The sequence below is a fragment of the Ammospiza nelsoni genome, chromosome 1, assembly GCF_027579445.1.
Source record: "Ammospiza nelsoni isolate bAmmNel1 chromosome 1, bAmmNel1.pri, whole genome shotgun sequence".
Lineage (NCBI taxonomy): Eukaryota > Metazoa > Chordata > Aves > Passeriformes > Passerellidae > Ammospiza > Ammospiza nelsoni.
Genome location: NC_080633.1, coordinates 59,729,669 through 59,757,331, shown reverse-complemented (window position 1 = coordinate 59,757,331; position 27,663 = coordinate 59,729,669). Strand labels below are relative to the sequence as shown.

At 43.2% G+C, this 27,663-nt stretch overlaps 1 protein-coding gene across 3 annotated transcripts in view; it reads right to left on the bottom strand.

Moving 5' to 3' along the window:
- Positions 1–501: 501 nt before the first annotated feature.
- Positions 502–27,663, bottom strand: part of SLC66A2 (solute carrier family 66 member 2) — a 66,190-nt gene continuing 39,028 nt past the window's right edge. For 2 of the 3 annotated variants that reach the window (XM_059474895.1, XM_059474906.1), the window contains 2 exons: positions 23,528–23,744; positions 502–3,244 (listed from right to left, as the gene is read on the bottom strand). In XM_059474895.1, coding sequence (XP_059330878.1) covers positions 3,037–3,244; positions 23,528–23,744 — 425 coding nt within the window. In that variant the 3' untranslated portion in view covers positions 502–3,036. The remainder of the gene's footprint in view (positions 3,245–23,527; positions 23,745–27,663) is intronic. The other variant, XM_059474900.1, reaches the window with a different exon arrangement.

The window sequence follows — 27,663 nt, the reverse complement described above, 5'->3', positions numbered from 1 at the left end:
AGGTGCACAGCAGCTGCAAGGTTGCTCCTGACAGCCTTGGCTTGTTTTCCCATCCAGAAGGAACAGGGAGGGTGGCTAAGACTTCTCTTAGAACAGTAGCTGGCCATGAGATGACAGACTCAACGTCCTCATCTTCTGTGCAGAGGCTGCCAAGAGCACATCCCTCATCTGTATCCCATCTTCAACTTCATTCTGCAGCCTGCTTAAAGCTATGTAATAATCTGTTAGCAGTTTGGTTTTTACTGTGAGCATTGCAAACACAAGTTATGTGGTCTCAATGGTTAAATTCACCCTGGTATGTACTGAAGAGTAGGGAACAGAAATCCAGAATCCCTGCTGTGCATCATGACATCAAGAAAATTTCTGCCTTGTGCTTACTCACCCATCAGAAGGAAAAACCATGCTAGTTATTTGTATCAACAATGCTCCTGACAAGAAGATTTATAGGAAGAGTTAAGAAGCACACATTTTGTACCTGAACAAAACAAAGCAACTCTGCAATTTATATATAATAGGTAATTTTTATTAAAAAAAAAACATTGCAACTGACAGAAAAAATCAAGTCCATGAAATGTGCCATACATTCAAAGAGAATTATTTAAAGAAAGCGATTTCTTATTCTCTGAGGTGATCATTGAAACAGATACTTCCTGACAACTAGAGAAGAAAACAAAAGTTCTGTAACACTTTGTCCCTAAAGTACCTTGTAAGAAGTTCTAGAGTTCCTGGCCAAGAGTCCTACTTGCTAAATGCCACATACAGAAGATGACTTAGACATGGTTTCACTGGCTTCTCTTCCAGCATTTGCTGCTGTGGTGTAAATGAGACTGATCCGCAGAGCTCGCTGGTTTAGGTACTGGTGACAGACTCAAGAATCCACCCAAGGAAGAATCCCAAAAGGAAAAAGCAGAAATTGTTTTATCCTTTTATCCTCAGTAATATCTGTAGTTCAAAGCCAAAGAGGTGGCCAAAAGTGTGCACTCCCAGTGAAGCTGTAACATACCAAAGTAAGTTTCTTATGAACCAGAAATTTCTTGCATCCCTGTTTTGCAGAATATTAGAAAAAGACCACCAAATACAAAAATCTTACCACTACAAGTTATTAAAAAAAACCCTTCAGACAATTAAAACACACAACAAAGTGTTTGTTTTCTAACAGTAGAAATACAATCCTCATTAAAGCAGCATATCGGAGAAGCCAGTTGTTATGTTTTCAATTAAAAAAGACAAAAGCCCAGATGTTCTTGTAGCACAACCAGAACATTGGAGAAAAGAGAAGAACAAAACATTCATAGTCTGCCATGCTGAGTACATTGTCTTTGTAAGGTCACTTCAGGCCTAGAAGAGTATGGTATTGAACAAAGAGCAGGGAGTCAGTGCCTGGGCACAGTGTGACTCCCCTCCACTGGACAGTTTGCCACCAATCCAGACAGTCCAGACTCAAATTGTGAGGTTCCCAAAGAAAGCACGGTAGGGGAGTTATCTGACTTACACACTGAAGTCATCAAACCTCATACTTGCTGCCACTGCTAAGAAAACAGAAGCTCTTGGGCTATTCTTAGAGAAAAAATGATTCTGAAAAATCTGTCCAACACCTTGCCTGTGGCCAGACAGGACTCACCCAGCAGAGGGAGGAAGCCTCATGAAGGAAGCAGCACAGGCACAGCTGTTCCTGGGACCGAGGGCATTGCTACGGCCTCCTCACATCACCTGGGGCAGGTTCATGACAGCAGTGTCACAACAGGAGCCCAAGGGCTTGGTCACAGCCCCACGGGTCCACACCACCAGAGCTGCATGTCACGGACAGAGTATGGTGACCTGTGCTGGCTAATGGCCTTTAGAGACAAAATCTACATGAACTCTGCTCTTTTAGTCCCTCTCAGTACAGCCTGCTCATTCTTCTAAAAGAGAAAAACCTCTTCTTTAAGAGCTCAACAGTTCACAACAGTAAAAGAAAAACATGGACCCCTACCTTGTTGGGCAAATGCAGGAAACACCCCAAAACATAACCTGGCTCTTGTTTGGCATTGAACAACATGAACACGAATCTCAGCCTCAACAAATCAAGCTGTCAGATGCTGGTCCTATTCCAGGGGATTCAGCTTGTTCCTCCATCTCAAACTTTTTCATTTCTGAGCCAATGAAAGTGGACCTGCTTCTATCTTTGTGGCTCAATCACATCTAGAAATACTTGCCTGGCAATACTGGCCATGCCCATTGCTGGCCGCTCGATTTGGGAAAGACCCTACATCCCAGCTGTGTCCTGTGCACAGCTGCAGGGGCACACCCCACAGTTCCAAAGCACGAGTACCTAAGTTTCCAGAAATCACCTGCTGGCTCCTCCTTTTGCCTGGGTGTTTGACTGGCTGTGCCAGCTCTAGACGTGACTCCAGCACCATCAGACCCCCTCCACCATCTCCTCCATGTGTCCTGCAGCAGGGATGAATATCTGCCGACTCTTTAGCTTTACAGCATCTGTGGTCGGCACATTTCTGGCTGCTCACCTCTTTGCAGGGCCTCCCACCCCCACCTTCTCTCACCAGACATCCTTATAGGGAAAAGAGAAAGTTCCTGGATTTGCTCTTCAATACTGCTTCCTCCATCATGGAGATACTGAATGCTAGTATATGCCACAAACCTCCTGCCAATATACAGACTTTATATTTTATAAATAGGTAGAAGTTTCAGACAAAATATCCTATAATTTCTGTGGTGTAACATTTTTAAATAGCATTAAAAACACAAACCATCCAGCCCTTGTGATTATATATACAAACATTTGTGAATTAATAAGGCTCATAGGTACATATGCAAAAATAAAGTGCCCCTCCCCCCACCAAGAAACAGTTCTGTACAGCTAAGTCTGAAAACAGAGCAAGTTATTTAACACAGAACCTCCAAGGCTGGACGTGCAGCCGCGTTTTCCATCCTTGTTCTCATTTCTGCTTTCAACTTGGCAACACAGGAGTATTTACAAGTGGAAGAAGAGATGCCATGGCTGACTCTGCTGACCTGCAATCTGCCCAGCCAAGTTCCTCACAGGGCCTTGGTGCTGGCTGGGTGTGCAGCGTGGGACACGGGCTTCTGAGGGTAGTGGCTGTACAAGTAAACCTGCAAGAGGATAGCGATGTCCACAAATACCTGCAGGAGTCCACAGATGGAGAACTGGAAAGGGGCCTGATTCAGGATGAAGTAAACAGTCTTGAACGTGTCCCCACTGGTCCACATCAGCACCATCTTGATACTAAAAGACAGAAGAAAGGGAAGAGTGTTTGCTGAGAACTTGGTTTTGGATTAGACCTGCTGTGCCAGAGGATCCCACCTACTGCAGGCAGGATTTACAGCCAGCAGTGGGCTGGGACTCCCCTGGACAGGGGCAGCCTAGCTGAGACAGGCAGCACTGCCCTTGAAAGGGAGGATCAAACTCTCTGCTCCACAAAGTGCAGCACTCTTATCTCAGCAAGCACAGCTCCAAACACCTGTGGCTATGAAGGTATCAAACTTTTTCAAATCTCCAGCTAGGATATTTGACTCAGTGGTGCTCTGTAAACATGGCTGCCACATACTGACAGCATTGACCACAGACCAAAGTAAAACAGTGCATGGAAAAGAACAATAATTCATCCCAGCAGTTACTTCTTGTGTGTGCCATTCTGTGCTCATGCAAGGTAAAGTAACATACACATTGCTCTCTCATGCATGCATGCTTTCAGCATCTGCTGAAACAAACAAAACAGATAGAAGAAACCACTTCTTACCGCAGAAAATGCCTAACTAAAAAAAGCAGTCAGACAGATTGTCCAGTAATACAGAAAGAGGAAAAATTACATGCCTGCAGCTGTTACTGGAAGGATGAACAGCACTAGGGATTTTTATCAAGGACACAGATCAAGAGCAATGCTCAAAGTTCCTTTTAATAACAAACTTGCTTTTATCTTGCTCTTCTGCTAAGCATTTCCTGTCCTGTAGTCCAGCTCCTGCTCCCCCACATCACAAGAAACTCCGGGGAATAGAAGCAACTTCTTCAAACAGACCAAATTATTTTCAGTGTCCTCAACAAAATATGAACAACCAAACCTGGAAGGCTGTTTCTGAGCTTCATGCACTTTATCAAGAGAGCTTTTTAAGCAGCTGGATAAGCAGCACTGGACAAAAGCTTTGTAGTTCACAGTATGAGCACCGCACATGATTTGTCATAATTACAAGCAATTTACATTTTGCCAGCACAGACTCCATCACACACAGTCAGGCCCATGCAGCAGGGCAGGACTTAATGTTCATTTTTCAAACACTCGGGCAGGAGCTCACAGGATTTGTGTTTTGGGCAGAAGCACATAACGCAATTGCAAGCCAAATGCTGCAGCCCATTCTTTCCCCACATGGGAAGGGTGGACAAAGCATCAGTTTGTACAGCCCCATCACACCACAGAAACAGGAGCCTTTTCTAACTTGGGTCCTGTGGCCCAGAGCATGAAACAGGTCTACAATCAGGACCTTCCACAGAATCTATGTGGAACTGCAAGCAAGGATATGGGGTTAAGCGAGCAGTCATTCCTCGCCCACGGTCATTCTAAAAATGTAAATAAATAATCAGAAAAAGAAAAAAAACTGCTGAACTCTACACGTCATTTGTGCTCAGTGCAAACAGCCTGCACCACCTGCCCTGTGCATGTTGCCAGTCACACCAAGTCACCTTACATCACACTTACAGGACGTTTATAGATGCAGGTGGTGGTCAAGGAATGATTGAGATTTTAATTAGGAAAGCAATAAACTCTGAGGGTAATAAAACTGGCACCTTGCTTGCTGGCAGTCAGTACTTCTCCTCCTTTGATTTTAAGTATATTAGTGTTTGCTGGGCAACTGACCACAATTTAATTGTGGATCTGTCCTGGCATAGCTAGGTACTCTCACTAAAAGCACATGCTCAACCAGGCCGCTCACTGTTGACAGAAGGGCAATTCAGAGATACCATGAGATAGCTGAATAGGAATTTAACAAACATCCTTAATACAAAGGATATTTGTCACTCATTCCCAATGGAGAAAGCCAGCGGGGTTTTTTTGAGCAGAGTTAACCTCCTTAAAGAAAGAACAGTCAATCACTGAGGAAAACTTCAGGACACCTGCAGTTCAGCAGCACCCCAGGAGCCAAGCACACCTCTAACTGTGTCACATGCTGTGCCAGGCTTGCCAAAGCAAGTTTTGCTCGAAAGCAAGTTTGCTAGGAAGCCACCTGTGAACTCAACATTCTGCAACACCAGCTGGAAAACTGGTGCATGTTCTGATAGCCTCTGCACGTTCCAGATCCCACACTCCAGCTCACACATCTGACTCTCAAGGACATCATCATCATGCCTGGAGTTCTCACTAGGAAATGACAACACTCCACACACATGAAAATCTCAACTTGTCCTTGACAAAAATTATCTTAAAAATGATACAGGTAGTTTAAAGAGCTAATGCCACTGGTCTGTGTATCAAAAAACATACATCCTATTCTGTCCAGCTTGGACAAAGAACCAGAGAAAACCTGCAAATCATCAAGGTAAAACGCAAATAAAATACAGAAAATGCTTGATATCCCACAACAATCAGTCCTGCAGCTGCACCAAGGTATTCTCAGGGCTGATGCAAAGTAGTGACTGTGGAGTGCTGGCCGCCCTCCCAGAGGAGAGGCTGGGACTGGATAAAAGGAGCACATCCAGCAGGGACCAAAAGGTGCATGGGGTAATCACAAAGAGCTTAGCAAGAAAATGGGAACAGTGTCATGCAAGAGGAGAGAAAAGGCAATGAAGGGCGATAGAGGAAAGCAAAGGAGACAGGAGAGGAGCCAAGAGGTTGGTCCTTGATGAGAAGAGGATAGAAAAAAGAGACTGGAACAGAACAGGGAATTATAGGAACTGAAGAGAAATGGAAACTTGGTACACAAGTCCTTGAAAATGATCTGAATTTGGGGTAGACAGTTTGTACGGCAAGGTTTTGGTAGCAGGGGCCAGGGAGGCAGGCTACAAAGTGCCTTCTGTGAGAAGCTGCCTGAATCTTTCCCTACATCCAAGAGAGCCCATGCCAGCTGGCTCCAGATGCACCTGCCACTGGCAGTCTGAGGCCATCAGTAACAGTGGTAGCACTTCTGGGATAACATATTTAAGAAAGGGGAAAAAACTGCTGCACTGCCAAGCAGCCAGCTGAGAGGAGTGAGAACATGTGAGTGGAACAGCCCTGCAGACCCCAAGGTCAGTGCAGAAGGAGGGGGAGGTGATGCCCCAGGCACTGGAACAGAGATTCCCCTGCAGCCCACAGTGAAGAGCAGGGTGAAGCAGCTCTGCCCCTGCAGCCCACGGGGGTCCATGGGGGAGCGCAGAGCCACCTGCAGTATTTGAAGGAACCCACTCTGGAGAAGGTGGATGCCCAAAGGAGGTTGTGACTCCATGGGAAGCCTGTGCTAGAGCAGGTCCCTGGGAGGTCCATGGAGAGGGCAGCCCACAGCAGCAAAGCTGGAGCAGCTTTCTGTCAGGACTTGTGACCCCTGGAGCAATGGATGGAGCAATCTATCCCTGAAGGACTGCACCCCATGGAAAGGACACATGGGGACCCACACTGGAGCAGTTAATGAGGAACTGCATAACAAGGGAAGGACCCACACTGAAGAATTACGTGAAGCACTGTCTCCCTGGCAGGAACTCCAAATGGAGTAGGGAAAGAGCATGAAGAGGACAGAACAGCAAAAGCAACATGTGATTAATTGTCCCTCTGTGCCATTTGTAGGGAGAATGCAGAGAAGATAAAATAAAATTGAGCTTGGGAAGAAGGGTGAGGTCTGGGGAAGCTGTTTTAAGATTTGGGTTTATTTCTCATTATTGTACTCTGATTTTGATTGGCAATAAATTAAATAATTTCCTTGAGTGGAGTCTGTTTTACCTGTGATGGTAACTGGTGAATGATTTCCCTGTCCTTATCTCGACCCATGAGCCTTCTGTTGTACTTTTCTCTCCCCCTGTCCAGCCGAGGAGCAGGAGCAGTATGAGTGGTATGAGAAGTAAGCACTTGGCATTAGCCAACATCAATCACCATGAGGGTAAAGCTAGGGAATGAGCAAAGAGGGGTGTGCTGGCCCAGGACCCTCACCTCACCACTCCAAGTACCCAGGAATGCCCCCAGCACTCTCTCCAAGTCAGTACATGTCTCACTCCTCCAGTGCCCACTCCAAGGAGAGGAAAAGCTCCAAGTGCTGTTGGCCCTCTCCCATCTCAACCAGCACCCATCTGCACACACAGCCTCAAAGTTTCAGCTTGCTGGGAAACCCCTCGAGTGTCTGTGCGACACCTTGGGGGAAAGAGAGCTGGCCCTGCCCCACTGCATCACAGGCCTGAGATGGGCTAGATGAAGCTCACATGACCAACATGGCTTCTGTCAAGTCCTAGTTTCCAGATTCTCAGCACGATAGTAATGGTCCTCCTCCCAGTTTGGGATTTGCAATTGCTCTGTCCTTGCTGCATATGCAGATGTCACTTGCAATGATGCAGCGGTGCATGTAGGACTATGAGGGATGGATGGCATGGATACACTGTCACTGTTCTCATACCTTCCAGCTTTTGTGTCACTTCAGGATGCCACATTGTACAGAAAAGTCAGTTTTTGTCTGCAGCTTCTCAACTTTATCCAGTCACCTGGGGAAGAGAGGTAATTCTTATATTTGGTCTAACTTTTGGGGTAGACAAGAAAGACACCATTTTAGCTCAGGCAGATAGCTGCCCCTTACCTGCCCAGGTGGAGAAAAGAGCAGTGTCTGCAAAAAAGGAAGCATTTTACTGCCCAGAAGAAATGGGAATTTTCATTTGGTTGTGGAGAAGAAAGAGCAAAAAATGGGAGAACACACCAAAGCCCTTGCTTCACTGCTCTACTGTAACCCTGTATTTGCTGAGTGAATCACAGAAGCATTAAGTTGGAAAAGACCTTTAAGATCACTGAATTCAACCATTAACCTAAACTCACCCAACCATGTCAAGTCTACCTCTAAACCATGCCCCTAAGTGGTACATCTGCACATCTTTAAAATATCTCCATATTAAGGTGGATGTCAACCAGCATCCCCAGGTCCTTTTCTGCTGAGGACCTCTCCAGTCACTCTTTCCCAAGCCTGTAGCTTGGGCTTGTTGCAACCCAAGTGCAGGATCCACCATTTGGTCTTGGTGATGCTCCTGTAAACATCCTCAGCCCATGGATCTGCACCTTTGCCATGTGCCAGGTGTTGTGGGCTGGTAGATCATAGACTGGTGCACCAGAGTCTGACCCCTGGCTTCACAGAGCAGAGAAAACGCTGCACTGCTAATGCAGAGGAGGTTTTGCTACAACAGGCAGTCAGAGCCCACCACCAAGGCTGCCTGGGACTGGACAGCACGGCACAAAGAAGCTGCAGGCAGCAAAAATTTCCCAGACTGTCTCACAATGACCAACTTCACACTCTATCTTCCTGCTATCTACAGTCACACAAACCAAGCTGTTCTGTGCAGCACTGGCTACAAAGCAAAGCAGGACTTAGGAGTAAATATTTCTTTCCTGAAACAGCCCAAAGCTAAGCTGGGGAGAGGTGGAAGGCAGGAAATGCTCACCTTGTCGATATGGAGGATACGCTCTAGGAGGACAGCACAACTGCTCTTAGCACAAATGAGCAAGCAGGTTAGGGGTGAGCACTGCCAGAGAGCAACCTGGGGATGCAGAAATAAGCAAACGGCAGCATATGTCTGTGTGACAACAGAGATGCCAACTGGAGAGGCAGGAACTGTGCTCAAATAGCTGGTATTGCCAGAGGCTGAGGCAGACTTGCGGTAAAAATAGCACTTCCCAGTAATGTACATCAGGACTGCAGTATCCAATGACAACAAACCTCCTAAAAAGCAAGTGACTTCCTCACAGCTGAGCTCAATAGAAGGAACTGTTAATGTAGTAACAGCCAGAGCCAAGTCTGCATAAGTTGCAAATGATCACAAAAAGGAAAAGCTGGGATTTTTTTAAACTTTTTTTAAAAGTTGAAAGGGCGCTTATTTATTTTGTTGCTGGAATTAATTCTCAGAGAGACAACAACCCTTCTGATCAGACACTAGATTAGGGGTGGGTTGCTAAATGATGGTTTTTTATATGGTAATATGAAAATGCCCTATGGTACTACTGTTCTCTACCATGGACAGCAGATTTCATAAATAAGCTGTACCCGTCTTCATTTGCTAAATAAATAAATTACATGCTGGAAAACAGCATTCACTTTTTTCATGGAATAACTTCTTTTATTCAGGTTCCCTGTATGTTGTATATTAATCATGAAGTGACAGAAACTAGAGGTAAGAGCAGCTATCAGTAACATGGCATCTGCAGTCAGCCAACAAATCTAAACTTTCACAGAATTATTTCTGGAATTATTTAGATGTAGAAAGAGCTACATTCAAAACAGAAAAAAAATCCCAAACCATATTCTCTTTCTGTGTAACTATACTAGAGGATGAGCAATTTCCAAAACAAATATATCTCTCAGATATTCAGGCGCAATCTTCCATATCCAGGACTAATACTATTCTAATTAAAACTTTTCGGCATCTTCACTCTTTCTGCACAAAACCTGGCTGCAACCAGAGTCTCAAGTCTCTGATTTTCCCTTGGAGTCTCTGCACACTCTGATGAACATTAGTCACTTGTGGACCATTACATCTTTCTTCTTCATTCATCTGAAAGAACAAAAGCTACCAAAAAGAAGAATCTTGTAAAAGAATATGAGATGTGAAGCCCCCTCTTCCACTTCCCTGGTGAACCAGTCTGTCTTAAGACTGTTGCCACTCTCCAAACAGCAGCAGGGCTGCAGAGCAGCAGTTTGCAGAACACAGGCAGGGACTGAGCACAAAACATGCAGAAGGAAAAAGACACAGCAGTCCTCTCTTCCTGTTTGCACTGCAGATTTTCTCACACTGATGTTATGACTCTGCATGTTTGCAGCTTAACACACAAACCCAAAAATACCCTGCACGTTGGAAGACACTGAGAGAATCAGACATTAGACGGTGACTTCCATTGAAAAATCCTGCAGTGGTTTGAGCAGACATTTCAGCACAAATAGCAACAGGAGGAACGTGTTGCTCTGATGTAATTACATCCTGCTACAGTCAAAAACTTAGGGCTAGCTGTGCTCAGACGCTTGATGAACTCAAAATTTCTAAGTTATGTTTGATAAGAGAAAGAAAGAATATAATTTATTTACCTTTACCCATGTAAAGAAGAGAATTAGACTGGACTCTGTTCAAGAATCAGTGGAAGTTGTCCACAATCTGATTAGACTGCCACAGTTTCAGATTTCACATTTCTTCATATATTAGCACTTGACTTTCACATATGTTAAAACACAGTGACAAATCTTTGAATGATCTGATATAAAAGCAGAATAAAATAATTTAGAAGTTGATAGTATAGTATTTCATTCAGAAATAAAGTCCACACAAAAGCAGCCTATCAGTGAGTATTTTCAACACTGCATTTGGTTTTGGGAAATGAGGAAGAAGGTACAGAAGGTACCTCTCCAGCAACCTTTTAAGCTGCTACCTCCCACAAGCCATTTGCACAGGAATGTCTGGAAGAGAAAGCAGACTCAGTTTTAACATCCTGACTTTGGAAAACTTTCGGTTCCCATTTGCAGCTCCAAAATAGTCTACTTAGAAAAGATAGCAAGCATCCCTAACACTGCAATTCAATCAGAGGCTGGCCCGCCTACAGCAGTGAAACACAGACCAGAAAACATGAAATACGAATGCCATGTTATTTTTAACACTGCACAAAACAAACAAAAATTAACAAATAGAGCATTTGTTTCTAACAAAATGCCATATGGCTTAACAAAAAAAAGGAATCCTCCTCATGCTAACCAATTTGCTTAGCCTGCCAAAAACTATTAAAAGGAAAAGAAGAAAAAGAAAACACACAGATCAGATATCCAAAGCATCTGAAGTTTGAAAACATGAAAACTAAGTGTGCATACCCTAAGACAGGTCCTTCTGTGTGAACAAGCAAGGATCTTGTTTTAAATATTGCACAGCCAGCTGGGAATCCAAGCATGAAACTGTTCACCAGTCCTACGTGCCCTGCTCGGTGTGGGCGCCTTACCTCACTTCTCAACAATTCCTCTGAGGCTGGAGCAGCACTGACCATCTCCAGAGAAAGACATTTGTCCAGCCCCACAACACAAGCAGGAATTTAAGAAGAGCTTCCAGCAAGAGAGATCCACCTCTGTAACCAAGCTGAAGCAGTTGAGTTAAAGCCATATCCAGAAGCAATTGATATCACAGTCAGCTGCAATTCAAGAGCAAATTATCTGAAAGTTTCTGTGATTTTCAGGGACTGTACTCATCAGTGAGAAAAGATGAAAAGCAGGATTTCACTCTGAAACACCATCAGGCAAACAATCCCAAAAAGGTACATATAAGCAAAGGTTTCACAAAAAAACCTCAGGGTAAATGGGCATTTGTCATTTTTTTTTTCCATTAATATCTATTTTCTAAACTCCCAAGTACAGCAGTGTCAGGCATTTTGATCCCATGCAGCATATCCACTCAAAATCCAGTATTTGTTAGAACATGTCTGTGAAAGGGCAGTCAAAAGGAAACCACAGGACATGCCACACAGGGCTAGTAAATAGTCCAGGATCACTAATATGGCCTCCAACTATGCCAAGCAGCTGTGCCTAAAGTGCAGTCTGTAGGGGTCCAGAAACTGGTAACCCTTAACAACTACAAAGCACTTTTAGTACTCTACAACTTGTGCTGCAGAAAGAAGAGCAGCAGGTCTTAAACAGCACAAAAACCTCCAAGTTCTATGAAACAGGTGTGAAAATAAATCTCTTCTGTGGATCAGAGGAGAGAGAATTTGAGCCACAATTCACACCAGTGCCCTTTCTGCAGGAGACACAGAAGGATGCCAGCCAGACTGCAAAGCTCAGGTCTGCTTAGACATGTGGTATGAACACAGATTAGACAAGCTCTGTTTCTGCTGCTGGTGAACTGGGAAGCTTGAGACCTGCTGGGTCCCATGGCAGGGACCAGATTTTCTCTGGTGCCAGGGCAGAAAATCACATCCTGCACCTCTCGCAGTAACCACAGTCAGCTGCCAGCACACACAGTACTGTCAGTGTAATAAGAATGGTGCAGAGCACACCTAAGTTACACCATTCTTCAAGATCTCACCCGTGAAGTTGTTCTCGAGGATCTGTCCCTGCCTCCTTGTCTCTCACCTCCCACTCGCGGCACGGCAATTGGTGGAGCTGCAGGAACAGCTGCTGGCTCATGCTGCTCTAGATGCTCTCCTGCTGCCCATCCTGTCTCCAGCTACTTGGCACAGCCCACCCTGGGGCCCCACATCATGCACTGAAAGGTGAGGGATAAAAGGACTTGCTGCCATGCAGGGCACAGGGACACAAATCCCAGGAAGCAGCACTCCTTCCCAAGGCTCATCTCCCTGCAGGGTGAGTTGGCCAGCCACTTCCCAGCAGTTGCAGCCTACCCACTGCCACATCACTGCTATGTCCTGCAAGGCCAATGCCAAGAAGTATCAACATAATGTCCCTGTGCAACACCATTCAGTGCATTTCCTGCTCCAGTTCTAAATAACTTGGGAGAAATTCAATTTGAAAGGTAATCAAAAGACATGAGGGAACAGAGGTTTGCTTCAGCACAGCTGTGCATCCTAAGGCTCAAAGCAATGCTTTTAAATCTTCCTTTCTTCCTGCCCTAGACAACCAAGAGATCATCAGACTCTTCATTCAAGTAGAGGTAATCTGAGCACATTTTCCCTTCATCTTCATATGGTAACAATTACATAGCTTGAGCACACTTCTAGTTTCTACTTCAACAACTGCAATTACCTCTTTGGTCAACATACACAAAGTAACAGTCCCAGCTCCAGTGCTTTCCTTTTTCTAGATGATTGGAGTTCACTTGTCTTCAAAGCCAGCATCCACAAGGACAAAATCTAATGATATTGCAGTCATTACTTTTCATGAATAATCACATCCTTCAGTTAGTAAAACTGCTTCTCACATTCTAGGAAAACACTGGGGAAATTAAGACCCCAAACACACTAGAAGGTAAAATAAGAGTGATCACTTAGGGACAAAGTCCAGATTACTGTCTGGAAAGGAATTACAGATATTTGCAAGAAAAAAGCTTGCATTCTCCTCCAAAACATCTTAGCACCATAAGGAAATATTGGCAGACCTGGCAGTTTTAGGTTAATGGTTGGACTCAGTAATTTTAGAAGTTTCTTTCAACCTTATTGATTCTATGAAATAACCCCTTGCAAACTCTCTATGAAGGTATGTCACCACTTAATTCTTCATCTGAAATTCCAGGTTTCTCCATTTCCTTCCACATGCTCAAGTGCTCACAGAGGTGCAGCAGTGAAGTTACTGGTGACAGTGACACACCATACACCTCTGTGCTACTCCTTAAAGGAAAGCTGAGTGAGAAGGCTGTCTTTGTCAGCAGGTGCCACCACAAATCAATCCCTTCTGAGCCACTTTCCACATTGCCACTGACCCACAGTGGCTGCAGGGCTTTGAAGCCTGGCTGTAGGCCAAATTGAATGCCAAAGGAAGGATATAAAAGCATCATGATCACATCCCAGTAGCATGAAACAAATCTTAAAATTTCAGCCCCAGTAGGGTTTTTGCAGTTCAACAAGGATAGACATGCCCTAGCCTATCTTCATTCCTAAACTCTTGCCATTTGCTGCCTTGTACACTATGAATACTGTTTTGGGAAATTCTCTAATACAAGACTTAGTATCTGACAGGACAAGGCTTCCACAACTACCCTGAAAGCTTGCCTGACAATGCCAGGACATCTGGCTAGGCATGTAATTCCCTAATGTGATGTAGACATGTATCATTCTTAGCCATCCTCCCCAGAACAAATTAAAATCCTACCTTTTGGCCTTGTTGAAACAGGTTTTTCTGATAGCAAGATTATTTTTCTTTCTACATTTCACTCAAGAATACTATGAGCACTTCCTCCCCATCTCAGTTTTTGGGCTCATCATTCAGTATGTTAGTCTCTGCACTTCCCACTCTTCTTCTGTTTGCTTGTCCCTCTGTGTCTGAGGAGTAGGGGACCAAATAAACTATTCAGGTCAAAGCTGAAACAGAAAATCTCTGCAGTCAACCCACTGGCACTGCCCAACGCCCCTTCTCTACCCAGTCCTTCATCATAGTCTTTCTGGACCACCCTGCAAAGTTATTTCCTGTGCTAAGGTTCTTTGATCTCTTTTTTCTGCTCTTCTGGCTCATCTGCTAACTACTTAAATTACTCACCTCTCTGCTGACTTTACAGATCTTCACAGTCAATATTACCATTATGGCTGTTTACATTCTTAAATCTCAACCTACATGTCTTCAAACTCAAATCTCTGTTTACTTCCATTCTGTATTTCTAATCCCACTCAGTCCTACTGCACTGAGGGAGACACCTCTGCAACCACTCACATGCTGTAAACTTAACCCACTTACACAATTGCTGTGGTGAGTTCTAACAAAACAATACAAGTGCTGGAATGTAAAGAACTGAGGCACTTCTGTTCCCAAATTTGTTAGGTAAGAGAGGAAGACAACATTTTTAAAAAACTTTCATCTCTCAGGTATCTTCATGACAGGCTCAATTCCCATCTCTTGTGCCTTGACCTGACCTTATTTATGCAAAATACCTTGCATGACACTTCCTTGCTAGAGGAAGATGGAGCACCTAAACTTAATGGAATGGTTTTGTAACAGAAGTACAATAAATTTTATCTTGTCATTCAAATTCTCAGGGCACAGAGAAAAGCACCTACCGAGAGAGCACTCATTAAACATGCCAGCAGAGCTTTATTCCTATATTGTACAGAGGCCTTGAACTATTTGTAAAAGATGAATGCTTTTGGTTTGAAGTAATTTGCTTTGATTTTACTTTTTGAACAGAGGGGATGAAGTGCCAGGGGAAGAAAAATGAGAAGAGTTCAATATGTGCAAGAACTTTAGCAGCCCACACTGCGCTACAACCTTAGAGATGCTTAAGATAAGTGGATACTGCTGCTCACGCTGTCAGAAGTGCTGGGAGGCTGAGGGAAGGAAGGTCTCCCTCCTGGATTTTTCCACATGTCTCTTCCTTCAGTTCCTGAAATTCTCAGATGTGTTGAGTACACAGGGAAAAAAGAACTGTGTTTGGAACTCACACTGTCCTGCTGCAGGTGTTGAGAGAACAGCCCTGGAGAGACACAGCAGGCGAGCGCAGAGGTGACTGCAGTGCTGACCCAGCACAGCAACCCACAGGCCACAGACCTGCAGAGAATTAAGCAGGAAGTGCAGGCCCTTGAACCTGGGGCATCAATCACAGGTCTGCTCCAAGTGAAAAGAGAGTTTGGAGAAGAGGAGAGAATCCACTTAATTCCTAGGATTAGAATAAAATAGTTTCAGCCCACATGTTCACATGCTGACAGGACTCTGCCCTCATCCTGAGTGCACTGAGACCAAGCCTGTTTATTTTCCTGATGTAGTAATACTTTCAAGGGAGAAGAAATTAGAAATCTTCTGAGAACTACAGACTACTTTATTTAATCTCTTAGCCTTAAAACAGGCAGATTTGGGAAGGGAATCTGATGTTCCTGTTGCCCATTGGAACTACAAATGAGAAGGTTAAGAGGGAAGACAAACTATTTGTAGTAAGCCTTACAAAAACCTCGTCCATCCAGTCACAAAAACTGTTCACTGACTATTATGCCAATCTGGATGTGTTTGTAAAGTCCACAAATGAAAAACCTTGGAATATTTTACATAAAAGCCACAATAAAGAACAACAGCCACCAGCTGATCAGTGCCAGGAGCAGAAGAGGAAAGTCAGCAAAGCAACACAATCCAAAAAGTAAAACTTGTCCAGAAAACTACGAATGCTGGCTGAAGCTACAGAAGTAATGACAACAATTGTAGGTCCACAAAGAAAACCAAGGATCTGAGTAAAGAAGAGCATTTAGGAAGACAAAAGAATACAATCACAGAACTACAGCAAATTATACGTATAGTTTAAAATAGGCAATTTGTAAGCACAGTGACAGTTCTGATTAACTTAGTGCAATAGGAAAGGCAGCAAAAATAAGGAATGGGCTATACAACCCTAAGTACAAACCACTTTTAAGTAGAGCTACTAATTTTACATTTACCTGATGTAGTTCTGGCTCATGCTTAAGACCTTGATTTCTGTATTTGCTAGGGCCCCATATTTAACTTTTAGGTCCTAACTAGTCCCTCAAGAACTACTTCCTCTTTCATAACTTAGTCCCTGTGACTGTCTGCACAATGCTTTATGCAACGAAAACCTGCTTCTTAGTTGGGTCAGATGATTTGAATCCACAAAACTATACTGGGGGCTGTTTGTTTCCTTGAACTAAGTGGCCCTCACCTCCCATACCCCTCCTTCCATGTTCTCTGATTTGTCTGTTTAATATATAAAGCAGCTGGAGGGTACAATGCCAAAACCTGTGGGAAACCGTTCTCTCTCTATTTGGCATCTTCCTTGGTGTTAGTTCTGGACTGGGCACAATTTACTCCTTACTCAGGTCTCTGCTGTACTGGTCTGCTTTGTGTATGTGGCATACTCAGGAAAGGAAATCTTTCACATAGGCATCCATTATCCCTACTCCTATTTCTTTGATTTTGCTCTCATCCATGCAATTTCTGACAGGGAGAGAAAGGAGCTGAAGAGAAAAAACCCCACAACATTCAATATAGCCATTGCCTGCATCACTCTCTTTTAACTTCCCTCCTTTTTAGCACTTTTAAAGTTCTTTTCCAGTTAATTTCTCTCACTCCTTTACTGAGTCTCCCCAAAAAAGCACAGATATGTAGCAAAGTTGCCATAACAGATGTCAATTCCCTTTTAAATTGAACTAAATTTATGCTGAAGAAGCTAATACACAGTTGGTGCCTGAGCAGAAACATCCACGAGTCTCGCTACTTCCCTCTAGCACAGGGTTTTGTTTTCTTTTAAATAGCATAAAGGAAGTAATTCAAAAGTTACTCCAAAGGAAGTAACTTACTGAAGCTGTTTTACTTACTCACAACTAAAAAATTCTCTTAGGCTAAAAAATCCCAAGAAACCACAGGAGTAACATTTTTAGAGCACTTGCCCAATCTCCTTAAATCTAAAATCTCACTAAGGGAGGTGGCCAGACATTGGTTAGCCAGTCCTGAATAAAGCCTGCAGTTGCTCCATCATAGCAACTGGTTAATACAATACAGGCAGAAAAAATACAGCAGCTTTCATTACTTCACAGCTTTTGAATAAACCCAGGATTTGTCTCTGGGACAAACACTGGTTTCAGAATTCAAAAGTTTCTCCTGAAAAATTATATAAAGAGCTGCATATCTCATAAAGGAAAAAGCTATAGAGTAGTATTCAATAAAAGCAACCAACAATAAAATTTATCTAAGAAATACTGTCTTCTAGTATTTTTAATATTATCTACAGAGGCAAAAAGTAAATAATGTATTAAATACATATACATAGTAGAATCATTTAATAGAATTTATTTCTTTCATACATCTTTATACCACACTCATTTCACTGAATACATTTCAGACAAACACTTGCTCATAACTAGCTCACAGCTGCAGCATACCTTATAAAACATTTCTGAATGAAAAAGCTTTTTATAATTTGCAGCTTTTGACTCCAGCAGCTTCTGAGACAATAAACGCCAATTATTTTTCCATCAGTGATTTGCGCTTTTTAAAACAGGATAATCACTGTGACTGACCCAGCACTGCCACAGGATGGACTAAATTAATATTTTTCTTTCATACCACAATAACCAGATTGAATGAAATCCTGAGATTATCCTCATTCAGCCTTTTCAGACTAGATTTCCCAAGACAGTCTCCTATCAACACATAAGCAGAGTCACTGATTGTGTTGCCTGTTTCCAAGCAGTGAAATTCTGCACCCCCAACCCAATGTCAGCCAAACACAACAGTCAAAGCTGTGAAGAAAGGAGGTTCCTTCCAAGCAGATTGAAAGCTGGCTATGAGCAAGAAGACAGACCTGGGAAATTGCTGGCAGAGGGACGACACAGGTTTTCCCTGGTTGTGTCCTTCTGACCCTGCAGCTGCATGTGCAGCCCTGAGCCGGCACAGCAAGGGCCATCCCATGCCCAGGGTGCAGCCAGGGAAGAGACAACACTGCATATCAGGATACCAACTACTGCTGCAAAAATACCTTGCTTTATTGAACCCACATGTTTCCAAGCTAACAACTGATGGGCACATTTGGGTATCCGATGGACTGTGGCTTCTGACATTTCAAGACATGTAGCCCAGCTCTGTCCTACTGCCAGACCTCCTTCTCGGACCTGGGAAGATTGTGCCATGCAGCAGCTCTGACTAAAAGAAACTGCTTCTCCATGGGGTTTGAGAAGCAGCTGGCAGTCAAAAAGGGTTACTGCCACGTGATTTTGAGAAGTCTTTGCAAAAAACTTGTGATGAAGGGCAGTTGCTTTTTTCTGGAGCAGGGCAGCAGACGGGAATGCAATACTGTCCTGGAGCAAATCAACCCTCACGCAGTCCCAAGGTTAACACGGTCCTTGGGTAGGACCATACACCTACCACTTGGCCACAGACGGTACAGATGAACACCCTTGTCCTGTTTAGGGCAAATTTGGGAGAAAACCTCCAAAGGGGTTTCCTCTAGAAAGCAAACTCAAGTGGCCCCTCCCCCATCGGGTTTGGGAAAATACTTCCTTGGAGAAAAGTGGAAAAAACCTGTTTATTTAACAGGCAAAGTATTCATCAGCACAAAAAAATGGAACAATATTAAACAGTAGAACCTCTTACTGCTCTAAAGGAGGTGACAAACTCAGAAAGGCCCCTCCCTGGGTTGCAGCTCAGCTCACTCAGTCTCTTATCAGTTCCTCCAGCACTGGAAATGCCGCAGCCCAGGCCCAGCCTGGTGGCCACAGGTGTGAGCTGCTGGTGCTCCTCTGGGTGTTCAGTCCAGAGCAGGTTTAAACAGAAACCAAAGAAAAAGACAAACCACAGTCCAGGGAACTTCACTGCCTCAGCTACCTAAAAACTAACTAAAAGCAAAGGAGAGCTCTGTCCCGCTGTCTGTCCATGCTGCAGGCAACACAGTCCAGCACCAGGAAGCAGGGGAGCAAGTGCAGTTTCTGATAAACTCCATGCTTCTTCTCTCCCCTACTTCCACTCTTAAAGGTGCAAAACTTATTTCTAAACAGACAAACGGGGATACAAGCATCATGAAGTCACTCCAGGACAACCCTCCATTTTCCTCCTTTGGTGGAGGAAGGTCAGCTGGGATTATGAGGAGAGCATAGTAACAGCAGTGCCTCCCCTCAGAGGCTCTCCCCACACCTGCACAAAAGCACACAGTGCCCCCCTACAGCAACTCCACAAAAGCTGCTGTCCACACATTCTCCCAATGCACTGACCTCTGTGTGCAGCAGTGTTGCTGCCAGATCCAAATCCAACCTTCCTACTCTTTCCATTGCCTCCTGTTGAACACCACCATTTCTCATGAATGCAGTTTATTAGAAAGAGAAAGTGACTGGGAGGCAACTATCCTAGAAGGAGTGGGGAGGCAATGAGTAAGTTCCTGTCTGTATATTTCCTGTCTCAAAACAAAAGCAGTTAATAAAACAAGGAGCATCAGATCCCAACTGTAGTATTCAGCCACTCTGACTCCTAACAGGTGGTAGAGGAGAGGTGTTCTGGATGTCAAATCTTGAAATATTTTACCACATAATATAAAGCAAATTTACAAGTGATGAACCATCTTTTATTTTTTTTCTCAATTACTCTAAAGCTCTTCAACTTTGAGGCAGCTTTTGTCCTTTTTCTAACATAACAGCTTATAATTCTAATCCACCCCAATAATTAAAGTAATCAAATTACTCTTCTACTAGGTCACCTGACTGAACTAGTTTAGTTCTTGAAAAGAATGGAGATTAAGTAAATATTTCTTTGATAGGTATTAACACAATTCTTTACAAAGCACTTCTGTCAAGTTTAGTACCATAATTTATATAACTACTACTGTACTATTTAGGTTTGCAACCATTCAAAAGTACTTAAATACTTAAACAGAGCTCCAAGTTTCCATAAAGTACTCACTCCAAAAGTAACCAGGTGAATTGTCAAAGAGAACATGATGAAAATTTCTGTTGCTTTAACTAGTTTACTTAATCATAGGAAAATTTCCACCCATCAACCATCAGCCCACAAGGACATATTACACTATCTTCACTTCACAAAAGCTGTTACTCTCCTTTTGCATGCATCTCCTTTCTATTTTTATTGTTTCCATTACTTTCCAACTTCTCCTTTGGTCTCTGCTCTGTCAGAAGAGAGGAGGAAGCTACACGACCAAGTAGCAATAATCCCACAAAAAGCAGGAAAACGAGAGAGGAAGGGGAAAATGAAAACTTAAAAATAAGATGTGAGGAGCTCTATCCAGCAGAACAGAGATATCAAAGAACCAGCAGACTCATTCTCAGGAGCACTACAAAGCACATAACTGTGATTCCTTCACTCCAGTCATGCTCTATTACAATAAACATAACTGCCTAAGCTGCAGATGCCCTCTGAACATTTACCTTAGACACAAAGGATATTTTCACTAGGGGACTTTTCAGGCAGTAGCAAAAGGAAATACAGGGGCGAGATGATAGGACCCTTTCCACAACAGACTCCTAAAGGATATCCTGGCTGCCACTGCAGCCAGCTCTCCCATTTGGCTCTTTCGTGGCCCCTGGTCTCCAAGTTTGTTTATCAGGAAATGACTGCTATGTCAAGTATGAGATGTCCCCAGCTTCTCACTTAAACAGATGTTAGTGGGGCAGGAAGGGTTGTGGATAGTGTGGCCTTTTTTCAGAAACAAGAGTATCAGAGGAGTCCAGCAGGATACTCCAATCAGATGGGGCCACATACTGAGACCTTATTCTCCATTTCTTTTTCAACAGTTAACCTTTATGAAAAGACTTGTTTGCTAAATAGAACTAATGGATCAGCTGCTCTGTCCCAGTTCAGAGACAGATGCACATTACAGCTTTTCTAAGCCAAGCCATGAGGACCTGTGAACAACCACTTCTCTGGCAGTAGTGAAGGCTGTGATCTTTATCAGGGACACAGACTGCATTCCTGCACTGGGTGACAGAATTACTGTGGTTTAAGAAATTACCACCTCCAACCAGGATGTGATGATTGACCAGAAGGTCACTATATAGAACAGCTAAATACTCATTGCTCTTCCCATTAAGCTTAAAGTCACAGAGACACTAGAAACTCATTTCTTTTTCTTTGCCACTGAGGCTTGCTAAGAGCACAGCTGGCAGCCAGCCATTTTGGCCTGGATCCCCAATGCAATTGCTTCCGACAATGTAACCAACCACACACAGGGTTATTTCTGCCCTGAGCTGTAAATAACTGCACAGAGCAGTGAGAATCAGCTGACCTGGGCATCAGCCAGCCCTCACCTGGTAAATACCCAGGCAAGTAGGCTGGCTGCACTGTTACATGCTCCCTTCAGTATTCCCATGACTGGGGTTTCTTCTTGATATGCACTTAGAGAAGTGGGCACAGGAAGGGAAGTTCAGAGGAAGTATTTCCAACAGTTCCTTCAACAGAAGGCAATACACTGGGAGAAGTCACTCACTCTCACAGGAGGAACAGCCCAGTAATGCTTAGAGAACATGCAGTCAATTTAGGATTGCATGGTACTACAAAGTGTGTGTGGTACCTACAACATATATAAAACCACAATTTAACTTGATAAAAAGAAAGAGCACCAACACATGCATGAATATCCTCCCACTGCAGTACAACAGCAGAAAGTTGTACATTACTTCATCAGTGCCCAGATCCATCAATGTCGAATGCCACACAAAGTATTTCTTCAAGAGTGGAACCAGAAGGAGGAATGCATTCTGGAACCATGGGCACAAGTGATAAGCAGCGTGGCTATGCTTGACCTGGTTCTGCTCCATGACAAGGAAACGTGAGCTTTTATGCTATTTTCTCTGGACTAAACATGGCACTCTTTCGCCAAGTAGTCTTAGATGAGAATTCTGCAATTCTGTGCTTAGCAGTTTACAAAGAACAAAGGTTTTTAAAATCCTTTTGCTAACAGCACATACAAGAAATAGCAAAACTGAAACTCACATCCCCGGGAAGGAGTTAGGAAAAGCAAAATACAACCAGTGGCCATCATTATTATGGCATTATGATTCACAGATGAAAAACAGAAAAGGAAAAAAAAAAAAGTCAAACCAGAGCATAGAAACTGTTTAGCAGGTAAGTTGCTTTCTGGATATCACAGGCACAGAATTTTCCAAGACAGTGAGTGCATGAAAAATACCCCAATATTTTGGAAGCAAATCCTGACTCATTCTGTACAAAAGGGGCTCCCAATCAGAAAATGCCTTAAGTATCAAAGCAAATTTCTGAACGTTTCAACATTTCAAGTTAGAAAATATCTCAGAGTAGCTAGTATAAGCATGCTCAAGCCAAACAAATAAAGCAAACAATGTGAACAGAGGACAGAATTGCCTTCGTTTGGGGGTGTCATGGTTAACTGTCTTGACCAAAGTAAAAATTATCCCAGCAAATTTTAAAAGAAATGCAGAGAAGTCATAATGAAACACTGGAACAGATGACAGTCACAAATGATCACAGCACTTTGTGAACTGCATTTGCTGCTGTATTGTTTCTACAGATCAGGGCACTGATGCACCACAGTGAAGGTTTCCTCTCTCAAAAAGCTTCACAAGTTGCCTTTGCAATCTTAGTGTTACCATTTGAGTTATCCAATAAACAGTGTGAAAAAATAATCTGACTTAATGACTCAAGAGTGGGCACAAGATTAAAATTTTCTGTCCCACATTTTTACAGTCATGACTGTAAAAGTCGCATTGGCACTTTCGCAAATGTCAGTTTCAAGCTTTGACACAAAAATAAGTACTGATGTCATTTGCTACAAATGTAGTAATGGATTATGAAGAAGTGATGAGCAGATATGTGAGGAAAAGCTAATTATATGAGTAACACTGATAGTTATAGGCTGCAGGCTCAAAATATTTTCATCCTCTTTATTACTTTTGATATGCAAGATCTCTTTGGACCATTTCTAATTACCGGTGTAGCACAGCTTGAGTAGAACTGTAACACGTTGCTAATGGCTACAGCAGTGGTTTCACATGTTTATTTCACTAGAACATGTTTCACCTTGGAACTCCCAGCTGGACTTCGATAATGGGCAGACTTCAGAGGTGTCATGGAACTCCCACTGCCTTCAGCAGTGCTGCACCGGCTCCTACTGACAGAAAAGTCTACTCCGATTGCTGCTGTGTTTTCAAGTAAAAATTGTAGAGATGACATTGCCCTTCCTGGAAAAGCATTCCCACACTGCAGAGACACCCCCCATGAAGGCACACACGTGTTTGATGTAGGACAGACACCGTACCTCATTCCTTCTGTCGATCTGTTCTGGTAGTTGCGGTACAGCTGGGGGACGCCCAGCATGGCCTCAGTGAACACTGCAAGGAAGCCCAGCGTTTCCACAAAGAGGGAGGAGTCCAGCCACAGGTAAGTGATGTAACCAGTCACACCAGTGAACGTGAGGACACACTGCACGTAGTCTGTAAACTTGCTCCAATGCCAAAAATAGTTCAAGTCAAAATCTGCAACAGAACGAGAATGCAAGAAGAATTAAATATGTTTTCCCAACCAACTCAAAGTTAATCAGGGTGGAATTGAGAACTGGGAAGCATGAGGGAGCCACAGTCCTTGGTGGAAGGGGTTAGTAGAAAATGAGGGATAGGATTAAAAAAAATTAAACAACCAAACAAACACACTTGCGATCATCCCCACCCCACCTCCCCTCTGCAAAAAAAACTAACAAAACCAAGAAAAATAAAAAATAATAGTCCTGATTTCAAAATCATTTTTTGGGGGGTGGTCAATAAAGAAACGAGAAAACAAAGGCTTGCAAGCCAACAAAGTATTTACAAAGATGTGGTGGTTTGACAGGAAATGGGTCTTCTGGGATGCTGTGGTCAGGTTAATGGGTGCTCAGATTTTAATATTGGCACTTGGTTTGGCTACTGGGGCATTGGATCTGCTTCTGAGAACACAGGGTTAAAAGCAGGGCTTTTCCTTGGGAGGCTCTCTTTGGTTTTCTGGCAAGGGAAGCAGGTCAGACCTCCCCTGCACAGCGGGGGAGGGCAAAGCCATGCGGCTGGGAGAGGTAGGCCTGACCCTGAGGGTGGAAGGGTGGAAGAAAGAAGTACCGGGAGGCACCGGGCAGCTCGTCTCTCTCTTCTCTTTCTTGGAGACAGACAGAGAGAGAGAGTGCAGCCTGTGCTTGTGACTGTTACCTTGAAACTTGATAAACATGTGCTGGCAGCAGGCAGCATGGCTGAGAATGAGAAGAAGGGAGGGGTGCACCAAAAAAAGAGTCCAGCAAAAATGCCACTCCATCTTCTCCATTCCTCCAACATCTCTCTCTCTGGCCCATAGCTTCATCACTTGCCCATTTCCTTCTTTATCGTCTACTCCTATCTCTCTTCTAGGAAGGGTTAATGTTCTGTCAAGTTTTCATTGTCCACAAAGGATAGAGGTTTGTATTGGGAATTTGGTGGGGAGGAGGAGGAGATGTATTTGTGAAGTTTTCATTTTCCTTGTGTGTTTCTTTTTTTCTTTTCCTTGTAGTTTAGTTAATAATTTCTCCTTTATTTCTAAGTGAGAGCCTGCTTTGCTTATTCCTGGTCACATCTCACAGCAGAAACCAGGGAGAGAGTATTTTCATGGGGGCACTGGCATTGTGCCAGTGTCAAACCATGACAAAAGATAACTTTTTAAAAGTAAGCATTTCAAAAATACCTTCCTATCAAACATGAAGGACTCTGGATACTGCTCTAGTGGAACTGGCATAGGCAATGTTTCACAAAAACCTTCCAGTCCTAATAACAGGTCCCAAGCACCGCAGTGCAAGCATTCTTTCTCTTAGGTCATTATCTCTGCCTTCCAAGTGCCTCAATCCAAGCTGCTTAGAAGGTCACCTGAAGTCCACAGCTCTGTTCCCTGGTGCAGTGCAGCTGCCTGTGGGGAAGGGCAAGATGCCAGGACACCTGCTACAGTTTTACTCAGACAGGTACAAGACGGAGGCAAGATTTTGCCTGGAAAAAAGCCTCTCACAGACATCACCACTTTCACTTCCAGGACAAAGCTTTGCTCTTGCCTTTGCCAGCACCAAGGAGTGCAGGTGTGGCACCCATTTCTGCATCTATCACAATGAAATGCTCAGCCACAGCACACAATATCCCCTGCTGAGGGAAGGAAAGAAGGAGCAAACCAACCATGGCATTTGCTTGGTACATTAACAGCGTATCATTGGGAAATACCTGGCAGTCTTATTGATGAATAATAAAATACACAACCCCATAGCAATTGATTGTACAGCAATGTAACAACTTCATTTTTAACAAAAATGCTACAATAACTGTTTGTTAGCAGGTGCTGTCCCTGCCTTCCTTTCATAAAAGCATACTCACCTACTTCAGACCAACTGGACTCTCTGAACTACCAAGGTGAGGAACTACTGTTCTAACAGGGACATTACAACCAGCCCAAAGCCATGCAACACACAGCACATCACTAGAAGATCTCCATGGCTGACACTTCAGAAGTAGTTGAGAAAGCCACAGAAATAGTGCCACTGCTAACTCAAGCAAGGAAGACATCGACCTCCACTGACTAACACTAACAGAAAATTCAGTGAGATGGGAATACAGGCACTTGGCTGCCTCAGGATACATACACACACCAAGTAATAGTTTTATATTCTACATCTCTTCATACCTTCGTATCAGTATCAGTCTGGCGCTCAGACACACTTTATTAGCTATTCTCTTTTTAGTGCTTGGCAAACCCTCACCTCAGGACACCTCCTGAGTGCACCCAGCTGAATAATTTTAATTTGCCACCAAAGAGGAAGGCCCAGCTGGCCAGGAGCCATACCCAACCTGCAGCATTATCAGCCATTATCCAGGACTCAATAAAATGACCTGGGGCAAAACCACTGTCAATGTAAATGTTGACTTTCAGTATTTTAGGGTAGTGGCTCCTCAGCCTCAGAATTCAGGGACACAAGACTAAATAAAAGACCCAGTGCTGGCACAGCCCAAACCACATGAGCCTTGTGCATTTCTGGAGCTTTCTGAAGGCTTTCCTTTTTGGAGATGAAGGGCCCATGGCCCTTCATTCATTACACCTTCCTACCAGCTGTCACATCTGCCCTGCATACACCATGTTTTTCCTCCTGCGTGCTCCACATGCTCAAAGATTCTTTTCAAAATACTCATCTCTGGACACCAAATCCTCATTTCCCCAGTTCATTTTCATAACAGAAACCAAAGAACCAAAACTACATTGAAGGAACAGAAGTTTAGGAAGTTCATGAAACCACGAAAGTCAACATTCCCACAGCTATCATGAGGCAAGCTACAAAATCCATGGATCCATGTAAACACTTGAGCACAGATGAGAAAAACACCGTGTGAAACAGGATTTCAACTGAAGCAGGAGAACTAATTACTAGTACAGAGACCCTATTTTGCTCAAAACTATCATGATGCTAGATAATCTCCATTTCACTGTAGTAGTTTATAAGTTCTGGTTTCTGCTATAAATTTTCCTTGGTAATATAGTTAAGAAAGAAAGGAAGAAGGGAAGAGAAGACAAAAGAGATAAGAGCAATCATAACCTTAGTAATAGCTTTGCAGAAAAACACCTGAGTTATTGTAAAAACAACCCAATATATAATCACTAATTCCTCTACTTAACAGATGTGTTCTCCAGATGCAGAAGTCTGTTTCAGGACACTAAACCTCACCACACTGCATTACAAAAAAAAAAAAAAAAAAAAAAAAGTAGAGAATGAAACACCTGACTTTCCATAAGGGTTGTAGTTTCTTGAGCCCTTATTTAAACTGCTAAAATGTTTTGCCAAATGATTTCTTATTTTTAACCAAGACTAAAGTTTACTTTCTTTGAAAAATGGTTTCAAAAATTCAGAGGGAAAAAAGTCACACACCCATCACTTCAAGGTCTGGAAAGAAACTGTGACTCATTTTTCCAAGTGGCTCCCTTCTCAAGGGTGTCCAAACACATTAGTTCTGCAATGGGAGAGATATTTTTTTAAAGAAAAAAAAAGTTGATTCTGCTGAATACAGTGACAGGTATGTGCAAAAAAAAAATCTTAAATGCTTTTTAAAAAAGTAGTTTTAAAAACAGAATAAAATTCATGCGTGTGCACACCAGTCCTATTCCAAGAAGATTGGCAGAGAACACCAATCCCTGTCCCAGACCATGTCATCTGATATGTATAACTGAACAAAGTTATACCTATAATTGCAAACATTATTCATGTTTGAAGAAAAGTATGAATAATAAATATCATATTGGGATATCTGGTCCCCCCATCATCTCTTTTCCTTAGAATGACAAAACAAGAAATCCCCTGAACCATCATTTATTTCTAGCAAGCATCTTTAAAACTGTCTAAGTGAAACGTGGATGCATATCTTTGTGCTCCCTGAA